We start from the raw sequence: 20100 nt of genomic DNA, 5'->3' as shown, positions 1-20100 counted from the left end.
CAGGAGCGTGGTCTTCCTCTTATATAGAATCCCTTATCTGAAAGGACCAGAAAAGGTCCCTATTAGACAATCCATATTTCTGACTTAGTTGGCTAAGTGACATCAAGTGACCCTTGAATAAATCTCCCGAACAAGAGATCCCCTTATTCTCCCATGACTTAAAGTCGGAGTCCATTGCTCCAGGTTTAAATCCTGTGGATCCTGCCAACAGGGTAAACAGCGAGGTCTTAGACCAATTGCTCTCATCTTGCCTCATTATCCTCCAGGCTTTCACCATATTTAAAATGATTGGACTTTTGATCACGAGTTTCATCTTCTCCATGAATAATACATTAACTTGGGGACATCTTGGCTGCAAGGCTTCAACGTCAAACCAAAATGACTCAGAATCCCACCCCCCACCCCCACCGTACCCAGTCATCCATGTATGCTAAAGGGCGCTTATTTGATATCTCTTCAAGTCTGGAAGGTCCAATTCCTGCACCCCCCCCCCCCCCCCCCCCCGCCCCCGCCCCCGCCCCCGCCACGCCAAACCTGCGGGAGCTGCTACACCAAATAAAGGACCCTAGCCAACCACTGAGCCTCTGTAATACTCGTCTGGGTAGCAACAGTGGGAGCATTCTCAGGGGGTACAACAAGTGAGGAAGAACATTCATTTTGGTCAGGGCTATTTATGATAACGATAATTCCCCTCCACCGCTACAAATCCTGTTTTAACCTCTCCAGTAGTGGAAGGCAGGCTAATAAAAATTCCCAAACACAATAAAAGCTTTTTGCTGATCATCTAAACAGGAACTGCATTCAATCCTTCAGATCAGGCACCTCCACTAATTCCCCCCACCAGCATGACTTCTGATTTTGTGAGGTCGATCCTGTCTCCCGCAAAACTGCCAAATAAATAAACTTTTTGGATCAATTGAGGAATGGACTCATCCGAATTGACCAAGTACAAAAGGACATCATCAGCATATAGGGTGATCTTATGCTCCCCCATTCCCACCCTTGGCGCCACTATTTCAGGATTCCTCCAGATAGCCTCAGCTAACGGCTCAGTTGTCAAGGTAAATAAAGATGACACCCCCGTTGACTACCTCTCCCATATTAAAGTTATCTGACTTAGTGCCATTTGTGATGACTGCAGCCTTAGGATCATTATACAACACTGCCACCCACCTAGCAAAGGCTCCCCCTAGACCAAAGCGCTCTAGGACCCCAAACAGATACAGCCATTCTATCTGGTCAAACGCCTTTTCTGTGTCTAGGGAGACCACCGAGCCTGGAATCAATCTTTGCTGGTATACCTGCACTATGTTTGGTACCCTCCTGATATTGTTGGAGGAGCTTCTGCCCTTAATAAAACCCGTCTGATCTTCTTTCGTAATATGGGGAACACCTTTTTCCAACCTCAGGGCCAGCACCTCTGACAGAATTTTAAAGTCGACATTCAATAATGAAATTGGTCTGTATGAAGCACATTCTTCAGGGTCTTTCCCCTTCTTTAAAATTAGGGAGCTATTAGCCTCCTCGCAAATAACTGTGGCAGCCTTCTCTCCAACAGACATAACGGATTCGGAAGCATTTCTCTTTCTAGCCAGATATGCCAAGTATCTACCTGGCTTATCTCAAAATTCAAACAATCTTTGTTTAGTAAAGAAGACCCCTTTTTTGCCATCTGTGTGTGCAGTGAGTCGAGAGCAGCCCAGAGAGCCGTGACCCGCTGCAGCTTGACCAATGAAGACCAATAAAATAATATGCTTCTTCAGCTATCTTCAGCCGGGTCTTCAGCATCTGTTGCTGCTCTTCCCTCTGACTCCTTTTAATCATTGAATACGAAATGATCAGGTCTCATAAATATGCCTTTGTGGCCTCCCAATGTATTGCCGAATTACTGGCTGTACCAGAGTTGATATATCCCAGTAGGCCCTGAACACTCTTGTATTGTATTCAATAAATTTGCTATCCCTTAACAAGAATGGATCCATGAGCCAGTGCTGTGTACCCATTCTACCATCCTTGATTTTAACATCTAAATACATTGGCGCATGGTCCGAGATGGTTATATTCCAAAGTTTACAAGCCAATGTTCTGTCCAAACAAACTGATGGCATAAGGAACATGTCAGTTCACATGTGGCACTTGTGTGGGTTGAAATAGAAAGTAAAGTCTCTTCCATTAGGGTAGAGATGCCTGCAGACATCTACTAATCCTAACTCCTCACACAAGTCCACCAACTGTCTAGATTGCGTGGCGTACCTGCCGGGACCCTTGGCGTCCTGTCTACCCTGGGATCTATTAGGCGATTAAAATCCCCTCCTGTGATCGTACGGCACACCCCACGATTGATTAATTTAGCAACTGCATCAATTAGAAATTTAAGAGGGTGTGCCGGTGGACAATAAACGTTTAGGCTGCCACACTCTTCTCCACGTATTAGAGCTTCAAGAATGACAAACCATTCATGTTCATCCTTAATTTGCTCAGTTACCTGGAATGGGAGGTTCCTTCTTTCCAGTATAGTCACTCCTCTACTCTTGGAGCTAAAGGAAGAGAAGAATACCCTGTCATAATGTCCCCTACTGCAGCTTCAGATATTCCTTATCAGTTAAATGCATCTCCTGCAGCAGGCCGATGTGAACCCTTTCAACCAAGACTTGACAGCTCCTTCTTTCTTTTAATGGGAGAATGGCTCCCTTTTACATTCCAGGTGCACTACCCAAACAGATCACCATCCATGGTCATCCAGGGAAGCCTGTGGTTTCCCCAAGAGGAGGATGCGTATCTGAGGTGTAACGAGCGAAAAAAACATTAACTTATAAAGTCTAAAAACTACTACAACTAATGAACTAACCACTATATTTATCTTAGGCAAACACCCAAATAAGCCCCAGCTCACTAGAGATTCCCCACCCCCACCCCTTGCCCATAAGGAGCAATTCTCCCAATCCTTGCTACCATCTTGGCTCCTTCCAGCTGAGACCGCGCCCCAGTCCCAGATAATTCACAAAGAAAACATGTTATTTACATTCCTGAGAGTTAACAATGGATGCCCAGTCTCCCCCCAACACCTCTTCTCCATGCATCTTAACCAGAGATATAGCCACCCCCAATCTGAAAACAAAAGGACAGCAGTAAAGAAAATCCCAGACAATAACCAACCGACCAAAATGATAAATAAATCAGGTTTTACACCAAGGCAGTACTAAATGTATAAGACCAACAACCACGAAAAGGGAAGAGAGGGGAAAAAAAAGCGGCAGATAAAGTAAAGAGAAACTACCATTGTCTGTAACTGTGCCCCTTCCCCTCTCCCCCACTCCTGACCCGAGTCCTTTATTTCACAGAGTTCACAAAATCCTTCTCATTTTCTGCTGAATCAAAATTATATACTATCCTTCCGTGAGCGGAGCACAACACGGCCAGGTACCTCAAGGAATATTGAACGTTCAGATCCTCTAATTTTCTCTTATCTTCATCAAATGCCCTTCTCTTCTTATTTATGACTCCTGAGAAGTTTTGAAAAAAATATTATTCTTGAGCCTTTGTATGTTAAAGCCTGTGGACCTCTTCCCAGTCTTTTTGCTGTTTCAATCACTAACTGTTTATCTTTCCAGTGTTGGAGTCGCGCTAGGACTTGGTGGGGGCCCGGATCCGGCCCAAACCTGCGCATTGCGATTCGGTGGGTCCGCTCCACACTCACCAGGCCCGACTCCAACTCCAGCCCCAGGAACTTCGGGAGCCACTTCTCCAGAAAACCAGCAAGGTCCTCTCCTTCCTCGCACTCCGGGACACCCAAGAGCCGTACGTTTATTCTTCTACTTTTGTTTTCCAGATTCTCTACTTGTTCCTGAAGGACCCGACCCTGGTCTTCCAGTATTTGGATCTTTTCTCCAAAGAGCTCCCCCATAGTCTCCGATGCCGCGGTCCTCTGCTCCACTGCTTCTACCCTTCAGTCCATGCTTTTTCAGCATGGCAGATATTGGCTCCAACGTTGCTTCAATCTTTTCTTGGAGTTTGGCAAACTCTGAGAGTAAATGCTGCTGCCCCATTAAATCCAAAGGGGACGCCACGGGAGTCTGAGCAATGGCTCCAGGCACCCCCGACGCAGTAGGGGAGGTCCCTGCCTGCTGTAAGCCTTTTGCCCCTTTTCTTTTATTCGCCTTCATCCTGATCTTAGAGTTGTCAAACCACAATTCTAGCAGCTCCAGGTGCTCAGTAACTTTTTATTATCGATTTTTCTCCTGGAGTGATTAACGAGGCGGGGTAAAGGTCCATCTTGCCAGGGCTATGGCATAGAGCCCAGCACAGCAGACCACCCAGACTGCCGCCATCTTGGATCTCCATTATCTATTTTCTTAAACATCTGCCATTGCTCTTCAGTCGCCTTTGCTGTGAAACTCCTTCCCCAATTCATTCCAGTAACTCTGTTATAATTCCTTTGTTATTATCCTTATTTATGATTAGAACAAGAACAAAGCAAATTACGGCACAGGAACAGGCCCTTCAGCCCTCCAAGGCTTTTACTGATCTAGATCCTCTACCTAAACCTGTCACCCATTTTCTAAGGATCTGTATCCCTCTGCTCCCTGCCCATTCATGTATCTGGCTAGATACATCTTAAATGATGCTATCATGCCCACCTCTACCACCTCTGCTAGCAATGCATTCCAGGCACCCACCACCCTCTATGTAAAGTGCTTTCAACGTATATGGCTCTTAAACTTTTTTGCTCTCATCTTGAACTCATGACCTCTGGTAATTGAGTCCCCCACTCAGGGAAAAAGCTTCTCGCTATCCACTCTGTCTATATCTATCATGATTTTGTAGATCTCAATAAGGTTCCTTCTCAATCTGTCTTTCTAATGAAAATAATCCTAATGTACTCAACCTGTCTTCATAAGTAGTGTCCCCCCATATCGTGCAGCAATATCCTGGTGAATCTCCTCTGCACCCTCTCCAAAGCATCCACATCCTTTTGGTAATGTGGTGACCAGAACTGTATGCAGTATTCCAAGTGTGGCTGAGCCAAAGTCTTATACAATTGTAACATGAGCTGCCAACTCTTGTTCTCAATACTCTGTCACCGTATGCCTTCTTGACCACTCTACTGACCTGCAGTGCCACCTTCAGGGTACAATGGACTTGAACACCCAGATCTCTCCAGGGCTTTTCCATTTACCGTGTAGTTCACTCTTGAATTGGATCTTCCAAAATGCATCACCTCGCATTTGTCTGGATTGAACTCATTCTGCCAGTTCTCTGCCCAACTCCCATAATCTATCTATATTCTGTTGTATTCTCTGACAGTCCCCTTCACTATCTGCTGCTACACCAATCTTAGTGTCACCTGCAAACTTGCTAATCAGACCATCTATACCTTCCTCCAGATCATTTATGTATATCACAAACAACTGTGGTCCCAGCACAGATCCCTGTGGAACACCACTGATCACCTTTCTCCATTTTGAGAAACTCTGTTCTGCTACTAATCTCTGTCTCTAGTTCTCTATCCATCCAGCTAGTACACCCTGGACCCCATGTGACTTTACTTTCTCCATCAGCCAACCGTGAGGAATCTTATCAAATGCCTTACTGGAGTCCATGTATATGACATCTACAGCTCTTCCCCCATCAATCAACTTTGTCACTTCCTCAAAGAATTATATTAAGTTGGTAAGACGCAATTGTTCCCAGGTTCCTCCCTCTCAAACTAAATGATACATTTTGCCATTTATAGTCATTGTTTCCAAGCGGATGTTTTATTCTGACATTATTTATTAAACCTGACACATTACACATTGCCAGATCCAAAATAGCCTGATCATTGGTTGGATCCACCACATATTGTTCTAGGAACCTGTCCCAAATGCACACTCTGAATTCTTTCTCATGGCTTCCTGTGCAAATCTGACTATCCCAATCTACATGAAGATTAAAGTCACCCACTGCCTTTTTACACTAATTATTTCCTGATCTATTATAGCTACCATTCACGGCCTATAGATTATACCTACCAGCATCTTTTCTCTTGCTTTATTTCCTATCTCAACCCAGGTTAATTTGACATCTTCTGATTCAAAAGCATTTCTTGCTATTGTAGTTATTTCATTCCACATAATTACAATTAGAGGTCAGCTCTCCTTCAAGAGTGTTGTAAGTAAATCAGGGATGTGCTGTGAGAGTGTGAAGAGATTTGCATGTGTCAGACGCCATGGGTTGGCACTGTCCAGGAGCATGCCCCGAAATGTTGGGTGTCCAAGCTGGAGATCTGGAGAAGCAAAGAGCAAGCTGGAACCTCCAGATACCCCTACGGACATTCATATTTCAACTCCCCAGCCCCTAGTTCCCATCCATCCCATAGTATTGTCGGAAAGTGCATATTAATTATTCAATAATCCTCAATAACAAGCATCTTTACTGCTCCCAATGGCAAGAAAAGCCTTGCTGGACTTCTCATGTGATTTGCCCACATTTCTTGCCAGAGCCCGTGTTGTTTAGGGCCTTAGGATTCTGCCCATTTCGCTTGTGATTTAACCTTCGATATCTAGGGTTTCTTACTTCACAATCAATGAATTTTGTCCTCAATTTGCTTTCCTTGGCAGCCAAATTCTACCTATAGTTCAAGATATCGTTAGCACCCAAACAACACACCGTACATAACCTTTCAAACAAGGTTCACAACAGTCTTGGTGACAGAGTTCCCCTTCTCTCTGATTCCTTTAAATGATTTGATTGGCTCAGGCAATCAACACATAACTGGCCTTTACAAGCCACAATTCCCGTTCTCCCTCTCATAGTGTTCTGTCATTTTAAACTGTATCACACACAGCTTGTAAATGGTGCCTTCTTGTACCCTTTAACTTCGGGTTCTATTTTATTCGCAGTTACATGTCTTTCTGGATCTTGAGACCACCTGTAATACAATATACAATTAGCTGTCCATAGGTCCTACAGCAACATAGATCACATGAGCAATTCCTGGATGTTTGAGGATACATTGCCAGAATTTAGTTCACTTTTGGACATAGGACATCTCACAAAAAGAAAATATAGACATTTCCCCAAAGCACAAGGATCATCACATGATACTTTGAAATATATCTGTTTATATTCCAAGATTAACTTTGGTTATTTGAGTAAACATCACTGTTACCTGATGGTGATGATTTGTCCAAAGTTGAGTTCAAAGTTGTTAACTTGTGCAATGAAGATAGCAGCAAGTGCTTCGTACAGTGCAGTGCCATCCATGTTAATTGTGGCACCCACAGGCAGCACAAATCTGGTAATTCGTTTATCCAGCCCAATTTTGTCCTCCAGGCATCGAAATGTAATAGGTAAAGTGGCTGAGCTGGAAGGCAGTAGAAGATAAATGTCAGTCTGGCAGAGCAGTGAGTCACAACATCAATATTTCAGGCCAGGAAATCTGTCCACTTTTGTGGGACCGTGTGTCTGTGTTCACATTTATGTCTATATCTGTACATGTTGCCCTGTGACCTCAGTTGATAGATGTGGCAGGTTTTGTTTCCAGAAAGTGACGCTGGCATTGTAAAAGTGGCTGAGGAGGTCAGTAGCAAGAGTGGTAAGATCAAAACATACAAAATAGGAGGTATTTCGTAAGTTATGATCAAACCTGCTCTGCTATTCAATATGATCATGGCTGATCTTTCCATGGACTCAGCTCCACTTAGCCACCCACTCACTATAACCCTTCATTCCTTTACTGCTCAAAAATGTATCTATCTTAGACTTAAAATCATTTAATGAAGTGGCCTCAACTGCTACATCCCCTAGTTCCAGTTTCACCCACGAGTGGAAACAACCTCCCTGCTTCCATCCAAAAGAGAAAATGCTGGAAAATCTCAGCAAGTCTGGCAGCATCTGTAGGGAGAAAAAAGAGCTGACGTTTCGAGTCTAACTGACCCTTTGTCAAAGCCTCCTCTCTGCTTCTATGTTATCTATTCCCTCATAGAACATAGAACATAGAAAAGTACAACGCAGAACAGGCCCTTTGGCCCATGATGTTGTGCCAAGGTTTAATCCTAATGTAAAATATAATAACTTACACACCCCTCAACTCACTGCTCTCCATGTGTATGTCCAGCAGTCGCTTAAATGTCCCCAATGATTCTGCTTCCACCACCACCGCTGGCAACACATTCCATGCATTCACAACTCTCTGCGTAAAGAACCTACCTCTGACATCTCCTTTATGCCTTCCTCCTAATATCTTCAAACTATGACTCCTCGTACCAGTCAATCTTGCCCTGGGGAAAAGTCTCTGGCTATTGACTCTATCTACTCCTCTCATTATTTTGTACACCTCGATCGGGTCTCCTCTCTTCCTCCTCCACTCCAGAGAGAAAAGTGTGAGCTTATTCAACCTTTCAAGCCCTCCAGTCCAGGCAGCATCCTGGTAAAGCTTCTTTGCAACCTCTCCAAAGCCTCTGTATCTTTCCTACAGTAGGGTGACTAGAACTGAACACAATATTCCAAGTGTGGTCTCACCAGGGACTTATAGAGCTGCAGCAAAACCTCACGGCTCTTAAACTCGATCCCCTCGTTAATGAAAGCCAAAACACCATAGATTTTCTTAACAACCCTCTCCACTTGGGTGGCAACTTTGAAGGATCTATGTACTTGCACACCCAGGTCCCTCTGTTCCTCCACACTGCCAAGAATCCTGTCTTTAATCCTATATTCAGCATTTGAGTTCGACCTTCCACCATTTCCCCATTGTCCACTGCTCTTATAATATCCTCAAAGAATTCCAGTAAATTAGTTAAACATGACCTACCTTTCATGAGCCCATGCTGTGCCTGCCCAATGGGACAGTTTCTATCCAGATGAGTCAATATTTTCTGCCTTGATTGTAAGTTCAAGCATTTTCCCTACTACAAAAATTAAGCTAATGGGCCTATGGTTACCCATCTTTTGTCTGCCTTCTTTTTTTAAACCTTGGCTTCATATTTGCTGTTTTCCAATCTGCTAGAACTGCCACACAGCCCAATGAATTTTGGTAAATTATCACAAGCACATTTGCTATTTCCCTTACCATCTCCTTTAATACCTTGGGATGCATTCCATCAGGGCCAACAGACCTGTCTACTTTTAACCCCATTAGCTTGCCCAACATTACCTCTTTAGTGATAATGATCATTTCCAGGTTGTAACCTACCATAGCCTCTGACACAAAATACCCATTCAACACCCTGTCCATTTCCTCATTTCCCATTATTAAATCTTCCTTCTCATCCTGTAAAGGACCAATGTTTATCTTAGCCACTGTTTTTAGTTTTATATATTAGATTAGATTAGATTACTTACAGTGTGGAAACAGGCCCTTCGGTCCAACAAGTTCACACCAACCCTCCATTCCCCCCTTCACCTAACACTACGGGTAATTTATTTGTGGAAACCTTTGCTTTTTTTTTAATATTCTGAACTAGTTCACTCTCATAATCCATCTTACTTTTCTATATATCTTTTCTCTTGACTTTCTGTTGACCATTAAAGTTTTCCAACCCTCTCATTTCCCATTAATCTTTGCCACTTTGTATGCATTTACTTTCAATTTGATACTTTCCTTTATTTCCATTGTCATCCACGACTGATTATCCCTTTTCCTGTAAAGTGCTTCCTTGTCTCTCGTATATACTTTTGCTGAGCACTGTGAAAAATCACTTTGAAAGTCCTCCACTGTTCCTCAATTATCCCACCATTTAGTCTTTTCTTCCAGTCTACCTTAGCCAACTCCTACCTCATTCCATTGTTGTCTAGGGATGTGGTGCTTCACCCTGGATACAGTGCTGCGAGGGGTTCAGTTATCTCAACATAGGAAAGGTGCATGCAATGCAAACCTGCTCATTTTACCTTTGCAAGGTTTTAGCTTTGCAAAATCTTGCAGGTCCACCTTTCTCTCTGTATTGAGACATCTCCCTCTGTTAACAGCCTAACCGATCTTCACGCTCAATATATTGCCATGGCATACCCATCCCTCAAAATGGAATTTCACAATTGTCATTCCATCCCTCTCAAACCATTCCAGAGTCTAAACTCATAGGTTTTTTTCTTGCTCTCTTGCAGAGCAATAAATACCTACCAAGATTGGAGATGGCCTCCCAAAGGTTTCCACCTTGACAGCTGCATAAGAAACTGCTGAAAATAAGTTCAGTCTCAGTCTACCTGTCAATTGACAATTGAAAGATGAGGTCTCTACTCAAAGCATTTTTACTCCTTATACCTTGCATCAGTCCCCATATCAGTGAGAGTTCTGGACACTGCACAACAATCACCGGCTAGGAGTGTTCCCTCCCAGTCGGGGAACACTTCAGCGGTCTGGGACATTCAACCTCGGACCTTCAGGTGACCATCCTTCAAGGTGGACTTCGGGACTGGTAGCAGTGGAAAATGGCCAAGCAGAGGTTGATAGCCAGGTTTGGTACTCATGGGGTTGGCCTCAACTGGGACCTTGAGTTCATGTCACACTGCAGGTGACCCCACTGCACTATACACTCTCACATATATACACACAAGCACACACACATGCACAGACACACTCCTCCAGACCCTCTTTCATACACAAGCTCTCTCATACGCTCACACACACATACCCATCCAACACTTATACGCACCCTCTCACAGGCTTATACCCCATTACACTCACACACAAACACATACTCTCTCACAGACACTCACACTGCCCCCCACAGACCCCCACATGCTCACACGCACTCTGTCTCCCCTGCATGCACACACATACAGTTTGTGGTGTGAATTTGTACTTGCAGAATTACATTTTATTTTGCTCAAAAATTGTATAAATCCATATATGATTCTGCAAATTGTACTTTAGAAATAGAATCAGTCTGAACATTGGGACACAGACAGACTTAAATCTCACGCCTTCAATGCAGTACCTAAACTGAGATGGCACCTATTGTTAAAGCTAACTTGAGAATGTAACTTTAAAAGAATTCTGGATTTATATATGAAAGAACTGAAATTAACATGGTCATGCTAAAAGATGAAAGACTGAACAAACTATCCAGTTTTTTCGACATATCATTTCAGTGGCATCACACTGTAATCTTTTGCCATACATTGTGTCATATGATCTTATACTCCACAACCATCTGAAGAAGGAGCAGCGCCAAAAAGCTAGCGCTTCCAAATAAGCCTGGTGTTATGTGATTTTAAACTTTGTCCTTTAACCCACCTCACTTTCTCCAAATCAAATGTGTGGCTACTCTGGAGGGTCCCTGTAACTTTGTGGGGTATTCCTCATTCCAGTCTTACTTAGTCCCCACCCACAACACCTTCTTCGATACATCTATGATGTCTTTGTTGATGCTTTCCGTGTTGCCTGAAATTAATCAATTTTGCTGCCAAGTTTGATCCTTCTCTCACCTTCACCTGGTTCATCTCTGAGTCTTCCCTTTCCTTCCATGACTTCACTGTTTCAATTTCTGGGGATAGGCTGTCTATCAATATCCATTACGAACTTGTTAGTTCCCGAAGTTGCCACAACTGTACCTCCACTTATCCTGCTTTCTGCAAGGATTCCATTTCAGTTTCTCCACGTCAATCATATCTTTTCCAATGATGCCACCTTCCACTGGACTGCCTCTGACATGTCCTTCCTTTTCCTTAATCAAGAATACCCCCTCCCATTTTGGGTGAGAGGGACTTCAACTGTATCTGACCCATAGAATCTCATAGAATAGAATTCCTACAATGTGGAAGAAGGCCAATCAGCCCATCAAGTCCACACTGCCCCTCTGAAGGGCATCCCAGTCAGACACGTCCCTTATTCTATCTCTGTAACCCTGGATTTCCCATGGCTTATCCACCTACCCTGCACATCCCTGGGCACTATGGGCAATTAGCATGGCCAATCCACCTAACCTGCATGTCTTTGGACCATGGGAGAAAACGGGAGCACTTGGAGGAAATCCATGCAGACATGGGGAGAATGTGCAAATTCTACACATACAGTCATCTGAGGGTGGAATTGAACCCAGGTTCATGATGTTGTGAGACAGCAGTGCTAACCACTGAGCCACCATGCCACCAACCTTTTGCACTTCTGCCCTCACCCTTCCCCTCCTTCCCAAAACAATAGGTTTCCCCTTGGCCTCACCTTCCACCCCATTAGACTCTGTATTCAAAGCATCATTAGCAGCCATTTCCATCACCTCTGACAAGTTGCCACCACTAAATATCTCTACCCCATCCACTGTCAGCATTCGTAGGGACCATTCCTTCCATGACACCGTGGTCCACTCCACTTTCACTGAACCCATGGCACTTTCCCATGCTGTTGCAGCAAGTTTAACACCTGTCTATTTACCTTCTCCCTCCTCGCTGTCCTAAGCCTCAGATACACCGACTAAGTTTAATTGTTTCAATCCAGCTGTATTTGCTGCTCACGGTGCAGTCTCCTTTACACCAGCCAGTCCAAACAGATTGGGTGACAACTTTGTAGAACTGTCTTCTGCTCTGTCCATAGGAATGATTCTTACTTTCCAGTTGCTATTCATATCAAGGCTAACGTTTATGACCTTGGCCTGTAACAGTGTTCCAGTGAAGCTCAATGCGAGCTGGATAAACAATACTTCACTTTCTGCTTAGGAATTTTACAGCCTCAGGTACTCAATATTGAGTTCCACAGCTTTGGAGATTGCCCTCTCCTTCCGTTTTTCTTTCATCCCCACCCATCCCCTGGCCATTTCTTGTTGACTTCACTCTGAACAAAGCAGACCCATTTTCTCCTTTCATAGTTAACACTTAGTTTACATGTGCATTTCATGTTTACCACCTCTATCATTCCGTTTGTCTTGTCTAGGACATGTGACTTACCCCCGCGCTCCCACCACACTCACAACTGTCAACAGCAAAAAACCACTAACTTCCATTTCCTTTCATTCCAAAGGAACTGAACTTGAAATGTTATTTCTGTTTCTTTCTCCATAAATACTGGTAGAACTGCTGTGTTTCTTCAACAGTTTCTGTTTTTATTACAAACATTAGCCATATAGTTTATAGTGAGGATACCTGCAGACTGCAGAAAGATATCAATTGTTAAAACATGGTACATTTTACCAAAGTTTTTTTTTTTGTCTTGCACTCATTAATTCCAGATTTGAATGATTTCAAGGGAGAAACCAACTCTTACACTAATGAGAGGGCAGTACTTATTGGTTGACAAGTGGTTTCAGATGGTAGAAGCATTGCCATGAGTAATACACCCATTAATGCTGATTAACAGTTATTAGCCAAGCTTTGTTCCACTTTAAACCAGGCCAGTTGACCAAGGCATCAATGGTCAAGGCATTGTTCTGAGAAAGGAACCAGCAAGTAGCTCTCAGCTGTTTTGTTCAGTTGAAACAGATGATGTATTACATGTCCTTTCTGTCTGCAAACAGGACTCTATATATTAATGCATATAGCTTTAGTCCAAGCCACTGTGATGCTGTGTGATGCTCCTAATTGGTTGTGAGTGACACCACACTCTTCGACTTTGATCTCCAGCATCTACATTCCTCACTTATTCCAGGTGGATAAGTGGACCTAAGTCCAGAAAAGATCTCTGAAGGGATATGAGGAGATGGAGAAGGAAGGTCAGTATGTGAACTGTTCTTTAGGAGAGCCAGCAGAGACACAATGGATCAATAGGTTGCATTCTTTGAAGCAACAATGTTTTGGTTGAGCTTTTAAGTAAAGTTAATGGGTCATTAAGCATTTATCATTAAACAGAAATGAGACAATGTGATACTGTTTTAAAAACCAAAGTAAGTAACCTTGTACAATCACAAAACCTTTGTCTGAGAAAAGCAACATATTATGGATCTTGGAAATCTTAAATAAAAACAGCATGTGCTGGAGAAACTTAGCAGGTGTGCAGAGAGAACAGATTTAACATGACATTTTAGGGTAGTGCAGGCTCAGTGCTAGTCCCCAGCTATTAACAATACATATTAGTGAGTAGAATGCAGGAATTAAATGTAATATCTCTACTTTCGCAGATGGCCCAAAGCTGGATGGGAAGGTGAGCTGTGACGCAGATGCAGAGATGTTTCAGAGATGCTAGACAAGCTGAATGAATGAGTAAATGCTCGGAAGATGAAGTATAATATGGATAAATGTGAAATTATCCACATTAGTAGCAAAAACAGGAAGGCAGAGTATTATCAGAATGGCTATAATTTGACAGAGTGGAATGTGCAACATGACCTGGATGCCTCCATACACCAGTGGCTGAAGATAAGCATGCAGATGCAGCAGCCAGTCAAGGAGGTAAATGGTAGGTTGGCCTCTGTAGTGAGAGGAGTCAAGTTCAGAGATGTCTTGCTACAATTGTACAGGGCCTTGGTGAGACCACATCTGGAATATTGTGTACAGTTTTGGTCTCCTTTGCTGAGGAAGGATGTTCCTGCTGTGGAAGGAGCCCAGCAAAGATTTATCAGACTGATTTCTGGGATGGTGGGACAGACATATGAGGGGATGTTGAATTGGTTAGAGTTATATTCGATGGAGTTCGGAAAATGAGGGGGAATCCCATAGAAACCTATAAAATTCTATAGATAGATTAGATGTAGGAAGGATATTCCCTCTGACAGGGTAGCCCAGAACCATAAGTCACACAATAAGGACCATATGGTAAACCGTTTAGAACTGAAATGAGGAGAAATTTCTTCACCCAGAGAGTGGAGAGCCTGTGGGATTCACTACCACAGAAAGCATTAAAGAGAAATGTTGTATGATTTCAAGAAGGAGTTAGATATAGCACTTGGGGTTAAATGGATCAAACTAGATGAGGGGAATTCAGGTACAGGTGATTACGTTGGATGAACAGCAATGATCATAATGAAAGGTATAACAGGTTTAAAAGGCCACTTCTGCTCCTCTTCTCTGTGTTTCGATGTTTTCTTTAGTTAGCCACAGATAGTTCATCTTTCTTGTATGACTTTCTTTCTCAACAGAACATACCTTTGTTGAGAGCAATGAAATACTTCTAGAAATGTCCAAAGATGTGCGGGTCAGGTGAATTGTCCATGCTAAATTGCCCGTAGTGTTAGGTAAGGGGTAAATGTAGGGGTATGGGTGGGTTGAGCTTCGGCGGGTTGGTGTGGACTTGTTGGGCAGAAGGGCCTGTTTCCACACTGTAAGTAATCTAATCTAATCTAATCTAAATGTCTGCCCCTGTTCACCTCCAGTTTTACTCATTATAAATTATTTTCCTACTCTATCCAATTCTGATTTCATGTCTTTGAAATAGCCTTAATTTAAGTTTCAGACAATAGTTTCAGACAGAAATCTCTTGACATTAAACGGAATGAAATTGCATTATGTTATGGTCATTCATGCTTCTAAGTTCTCTTACTGTGAAAACATTCATTAACCCAGTCATATCGTACAATACCAGGACTGAAATAACTTGTTCTCTGGTTGGTTCATAATGCATTCTTCTAAGAAAATGAGAGAACACTGAGTGATCTGAGGATAGAGAATTTCATGAGTCACTGTTAAAAATCACACACCAGACTATGTTCCAACAGGTTTATTTGGAAGCACTAGCTTTCGGAGTGCTGCTCCTTCATCAGGTGGTTGTGGAGAATAAGATCGTAAGACACAGAATTTATAGCAAAAGTTTACAGTGTGATGTAACTGAAATTATATATTGAAAAAGACCTGAAATATGTTTTACGATCTTATACTCCACAACTACCTGATGAAGGAGCAGTGCTCTGAAAGTTAGTGCTCCCAAATAAACCTGTTGGACTAAAACCTGGTGTTGTGTGATTTTTAACATTGTATACCCCAGTCCAACACCAACATCTCCAAATCACGAGTCAAGTCTTACTCAAGAATTTGATGTAAGTGGACTCTCTTTGGTAAGAATATATAAAATTGTAATTTAGATAAATAGATATTGACTTAAACTTTAAACCTGCAGCCAGTAACAAACTTAAGAAACAAAACTGCCCAGCAGTCAATCAAATGAAATAGTTCGAAAATCAGAAAGAATTAGAGAAACTCAACAAGTCTGGTAGCAATTTTGGAGAAAGAAACATGGTTTGCATTTCAAGCCTGAACTGATTGCTTCGGTCAGTTCACTGAACTGAAAGAGGCTAGGAGTTTTTCTTTCGAGGACTGGGCTGGGGGAGATTGGAATAGGTTGTGAGGGTGCCCAGAGGAAGTGCTAATGGTGCTTAAGGAGTGTTAGATATAAATGATACATGTGAAAAGGAGAAAATGTGTGAAGGAGACAATATTGTTAGCAACAAATGCAGTACACTTGATTAAAAGAAGTGCAATAAATCCCTGCTTCACCTGCTAACAATGTGTTCTCCTTTATATTGGTGAGACCAAATGCAGAGTGGGTGACAGTCTTGGGAAACACCTCTGCTCTGCCCATAAGATTAACTCCAACCTTCTAGTTCTTTGCCATTTCAACAAACAATCTTGCTCTCAAGTTCACATTTCCATCCTCGCCTGCTACAGTACTCCAATGAAATTCAGCACAAGCTGGAGGAGCATCACCCCAGCTTCCACTTAGACACTTTACAGCCTCCAGGAGTCAGCATTGAGTTTAACAACCTCAGTGCATGAACTCCATCTTCATTTTTATACATACATCTTGGTTATGACATATTAGTGTCTTGTTGGATTTGCTGTCAGCCGAGCCGATCCATTTTTTTCCTTTTTGCACCTGCCATTTACACCTATTTTCTCTCCTGAACCACCAATAGCAACCACCAATAGTGTCTTTTGCTGCAGACACCTTCACAATCTGTTTTCCTTTTAAAAACCATCATTTCCTTGTCCCTGTCAGTTCTGAGGTTAAGTCAGACACTTGAAACACTAACTCCATTTATCTTTTCACAGCTGCTGTTGGATCTGATGAATGTCTCCAGCATTTTCTCCCTCAATCAGTGCTGCCCACACCCAAACAAAGAATAAGGGGGTAAATAAAGAAAATTTCACACCTCATCTTTTTTTGCCCTCAAGAACTAAAACTAATTAGCCAAAATATTTTTTTTTTCTCAAAAAAATCCTTACAGAGAGAAATCTGTTTTTCTCCTTTTCTCAGTCTATATGTGTTTCTGTGTGTTGTGGGTTGTTTTGCAGCAGAAAATATTTAGGGAAATAAAATATTTCATATTACAAACTGCTATGTTAACCAATTCTGCATCACTATGTAATAAGTTCTGTTTTAAAATAAATCAATGTTTTGTGTTTATTAAAGGTCACTAGGCTGAAAGGGCAGGAAATTGGAGTTGACGATCATCAGATAGCCATGATATCATTGAATGATAGAGTAGACTCAAAGGCTCAATGAGCTGAATGGCCTACTCTGCTCCTGTGTCTTATGGCCTTATTAAGGAAACCTGGTTGGTGTAGCATTTCATTTTAAGTTTGATTTTAGAGAAGATATGGTGGTGCCAGCATTGGATTGGGGTGGACAAAATCAGAAGTCACACAACACCAGGTTATAGTCCAACAGGTTTATTTGAAATCACAAACCTTCAGAGCACTGCTTCTTCATCACCTGACCAAGGAGCAGCATTCCGAAAGTTTGTGATGTTGGGACTATAACCTGGTGTCATGTGACTTTTGATTTAGAGAAAGCACGTGATAGTCCACATTGAGAAGACTGGGACTTTTTTCACTGGAGCAGAGGAGGTGGAGAGGTGACCTGATAGAAGTTTATAAAATGATGAGAGGTGTAGATAGAGTTGATGGTAGTTGTCTTTTATCCCTAGGATGGCGGATTTCAAGACTAAAGGGTACATTTGTAAGGTGAGAGGAAAGAAATTTAAAGAAGACTTGAGGGGCAATATTTTTACACAGAGGGTGATTCGTGTGTGGAATGAACTTCCTGAGGAAGTGGTGATGTGAATGCAATTACAGCCTTTAAAAGACATTTGGATAAATACATTAATAGGAAAGGTTTGGAGGGATGTGAGGCAGGAGCAGGCATGTGGGACTAGTGTAGTTTAGGATTCTGTTCAGCATGGACTGGTTAGACCAAAGGGTTTACTTCCATGCTCTATGACTGCAAGATTGTATAATTGTGACCCATGGAATACTGGGACTAGCGAGAGAGACAGCGCGTTCCTCTAACCTCTAAGTGTGTAACACCTTATTACAAGGTAGATGTCAGGTTGTAGTTCTGAAACGGCTTTTCTTTTAATAATTTAAAAAGGACTCTGTTTACTGCGTCCTCAAAGATGCTCAATAAACTTGTTCAATCCACATTCCCTTTCACAAAATTATGTTGACTCTGCTTCTTCAGTAATAGATTGTAGAACTTTTGTAATGACTGACTTGGTTAACTGGCTTATAGTTTCCAATTTTCACCTTTCCTGAATAAAGAAGTTGCATTTGCATTATGTCCGCTCAAACCTTTCCAAAATCTAAGGAATTTTGGAAGCTTACAACTAGTTAATTCACTATCTCTGCAGCCAGTTTTTAAGATTTAAAATAGAGGCCATCAGGTGCTGGGGACATCCTAGCTTTAAGTCCCATTAGTGTTTGCTATTTCCTTTATTAATAGCGATTATTCCATGTTCCACCCTCTCTTTTGCTTTTAGCTTTTTGACTAATTTTGAAATTTTTTTGTCTTCTGTTATGACACTGGATACATAGAAGATAGAACAGTACCACAGGTACAGTCCCTCCAGCCTATCATGTCTGTGTCGACCATGATGCTATTTTAAAACTCATCCCATCAGCCTGCACATGGTCCATATCCCTTTAGCATGCGTCTGTCTAATTGCCTCTTAAATATTGCTGTTGTATCTGCTTCTACCACCTCCCTGGCAGTGTGCTCCAGGCACCTGCCACCCTCTGTGTTAAAAACCTCAGCTATTTTCTCATTTCCCAATATTAATTCTCAGTCTTGGTACAAATGTTGCATTCATTCAGATGAAAATTGTTTAATTTTATAATTTATCTGATTTTCCTCCTGTACCCTGTTTGCTCATGTTTAGGTGCTCTGTCCCTTTCCATCACACTTTGATATCTTACTTATATTTCTACTTTATACTGTCAAAATGTGTGGTGCTGGAAAAGCACAGCTGGTCAGGCAACATCCGATGAGCAGGAGAATTGACGTTTCGAGAATAAACTCTTCAGGAATGAGGGGGTGGTCCAAGAGGGTGGAGAGATAAATGGGAGAGGGGTGGGGCTGGGGTAAGGTAGCTGGGAATGTGACACGTAGATGGAGGTGGGAGGTGAAGGTGATAGGTCAGAGCAGAAGGTGGAGCAGATAGGTGGGAAGGAAGATGGACAGGTAGGATATTTCAAGAGGGCGGTGCTGAATTGGAAGATTGGCTCTGGGATAAGGTGAGGGGAGGGGAAATGAAGAAACTGGTGAAATTAACATTGACCCCATTGTGGTTGGAGGGTCCCAAAGCGGAAGATGAGGCATTCTTCCTCCAGGCATCGGGTGGCTAGAGTTTGGCAGTTGAGGAGACCCAGAACTTGCATTTCTTGGCGGAGTGGGAGGGGGAGTTAAAGTGTTCAGCAATAGGGCAGTGGAGTTGTTAATGCGTGTGTCCCTGAGATGTTCCCTGAAACATTCCGCAAGTTGGCGTCCTGTGTCCCCAATGTAGAGGAGATCACATCGAGAGAAATGAACACAGAGGATGACATCTGTGGAAGTACAGGTAAATCTCTGGCAGATAGAGTCATAGAGATGTACAGCATGGAAACACACCAACCTGTCCATGCTGACCAGATATCCCAACCTAATCTAGTCCCATTTGCCATCACTTGGCTCATGTCCCTCTAAGCCTTTCCTATTCGTTTACCCATCCAGATGCCTTTTAAATACTGCAATTGTACCAGCCTCCACCACTTCCTCTGGCAGCTCATTCCATACATATATCACCCTCTGCGTGAAAAAGTTGCCCCTTAGGTCCCTTTTATGTCTTTCCCCTCTCACCCTAAACCTATACCCTCTAGTTCTGGACCCCCTCACCCCATGGAAAAGACCTTGTGTATTTCTCCTATCAGTGCCCCTCATAATTTTATAAATTTCTATAAGGTCACCTCTCAGCCTCCAACACTCCAGGGAAAACAGCCCTAGCCTATTCC

The 20100-nt window shown here is 42.6% G+C and overlaps 1 protein-coding gene across 2 annotated transcripts in view; it reads right to left on the bottom strand.

Moving 5' to 3' along the window:
• Positions 1-20100, bottom strand: part of LOC132826326 (excitatory amino acid transporter 1-like) — a 168272-nt gene that overhangs the window by 14988 nt on the left and 133184 nt on the right. For both annotated transcript variants that reach the window (XM_060842168.1, XM_060842177.1), the window contains one exon: positions 7151-7345. In XM_060842168.1, the coding sequence (XP_060698151.1) occupies positions 7151-7345 (195 nt within the window). The remainder of the gene's footprint in view (positions 1-7150; positions 7346-20100) is intronic.

Source organism: Hemiscyllium ocellatum, chromosome 2, assembly GCF_020745735.1.
Source record: "Hemiscyllium ocellatum isolate sHemOce1 chromosome 2, sHemOce1.pat.X.cur, whole genome shotgun sequence".
Classification (NCBI taxonomy): Eukaryota; Metazoa; Chordata; class Chondrichthyes; order Orectolobiformes; family Hemiscylliidae; genus Hemiscyllium; species Hemiscyllium ocellatum.
Note: the sequence above shows the minus strand (reverse complement) of the source record. Positions and strands in the feature narration are given on the sequence as shown.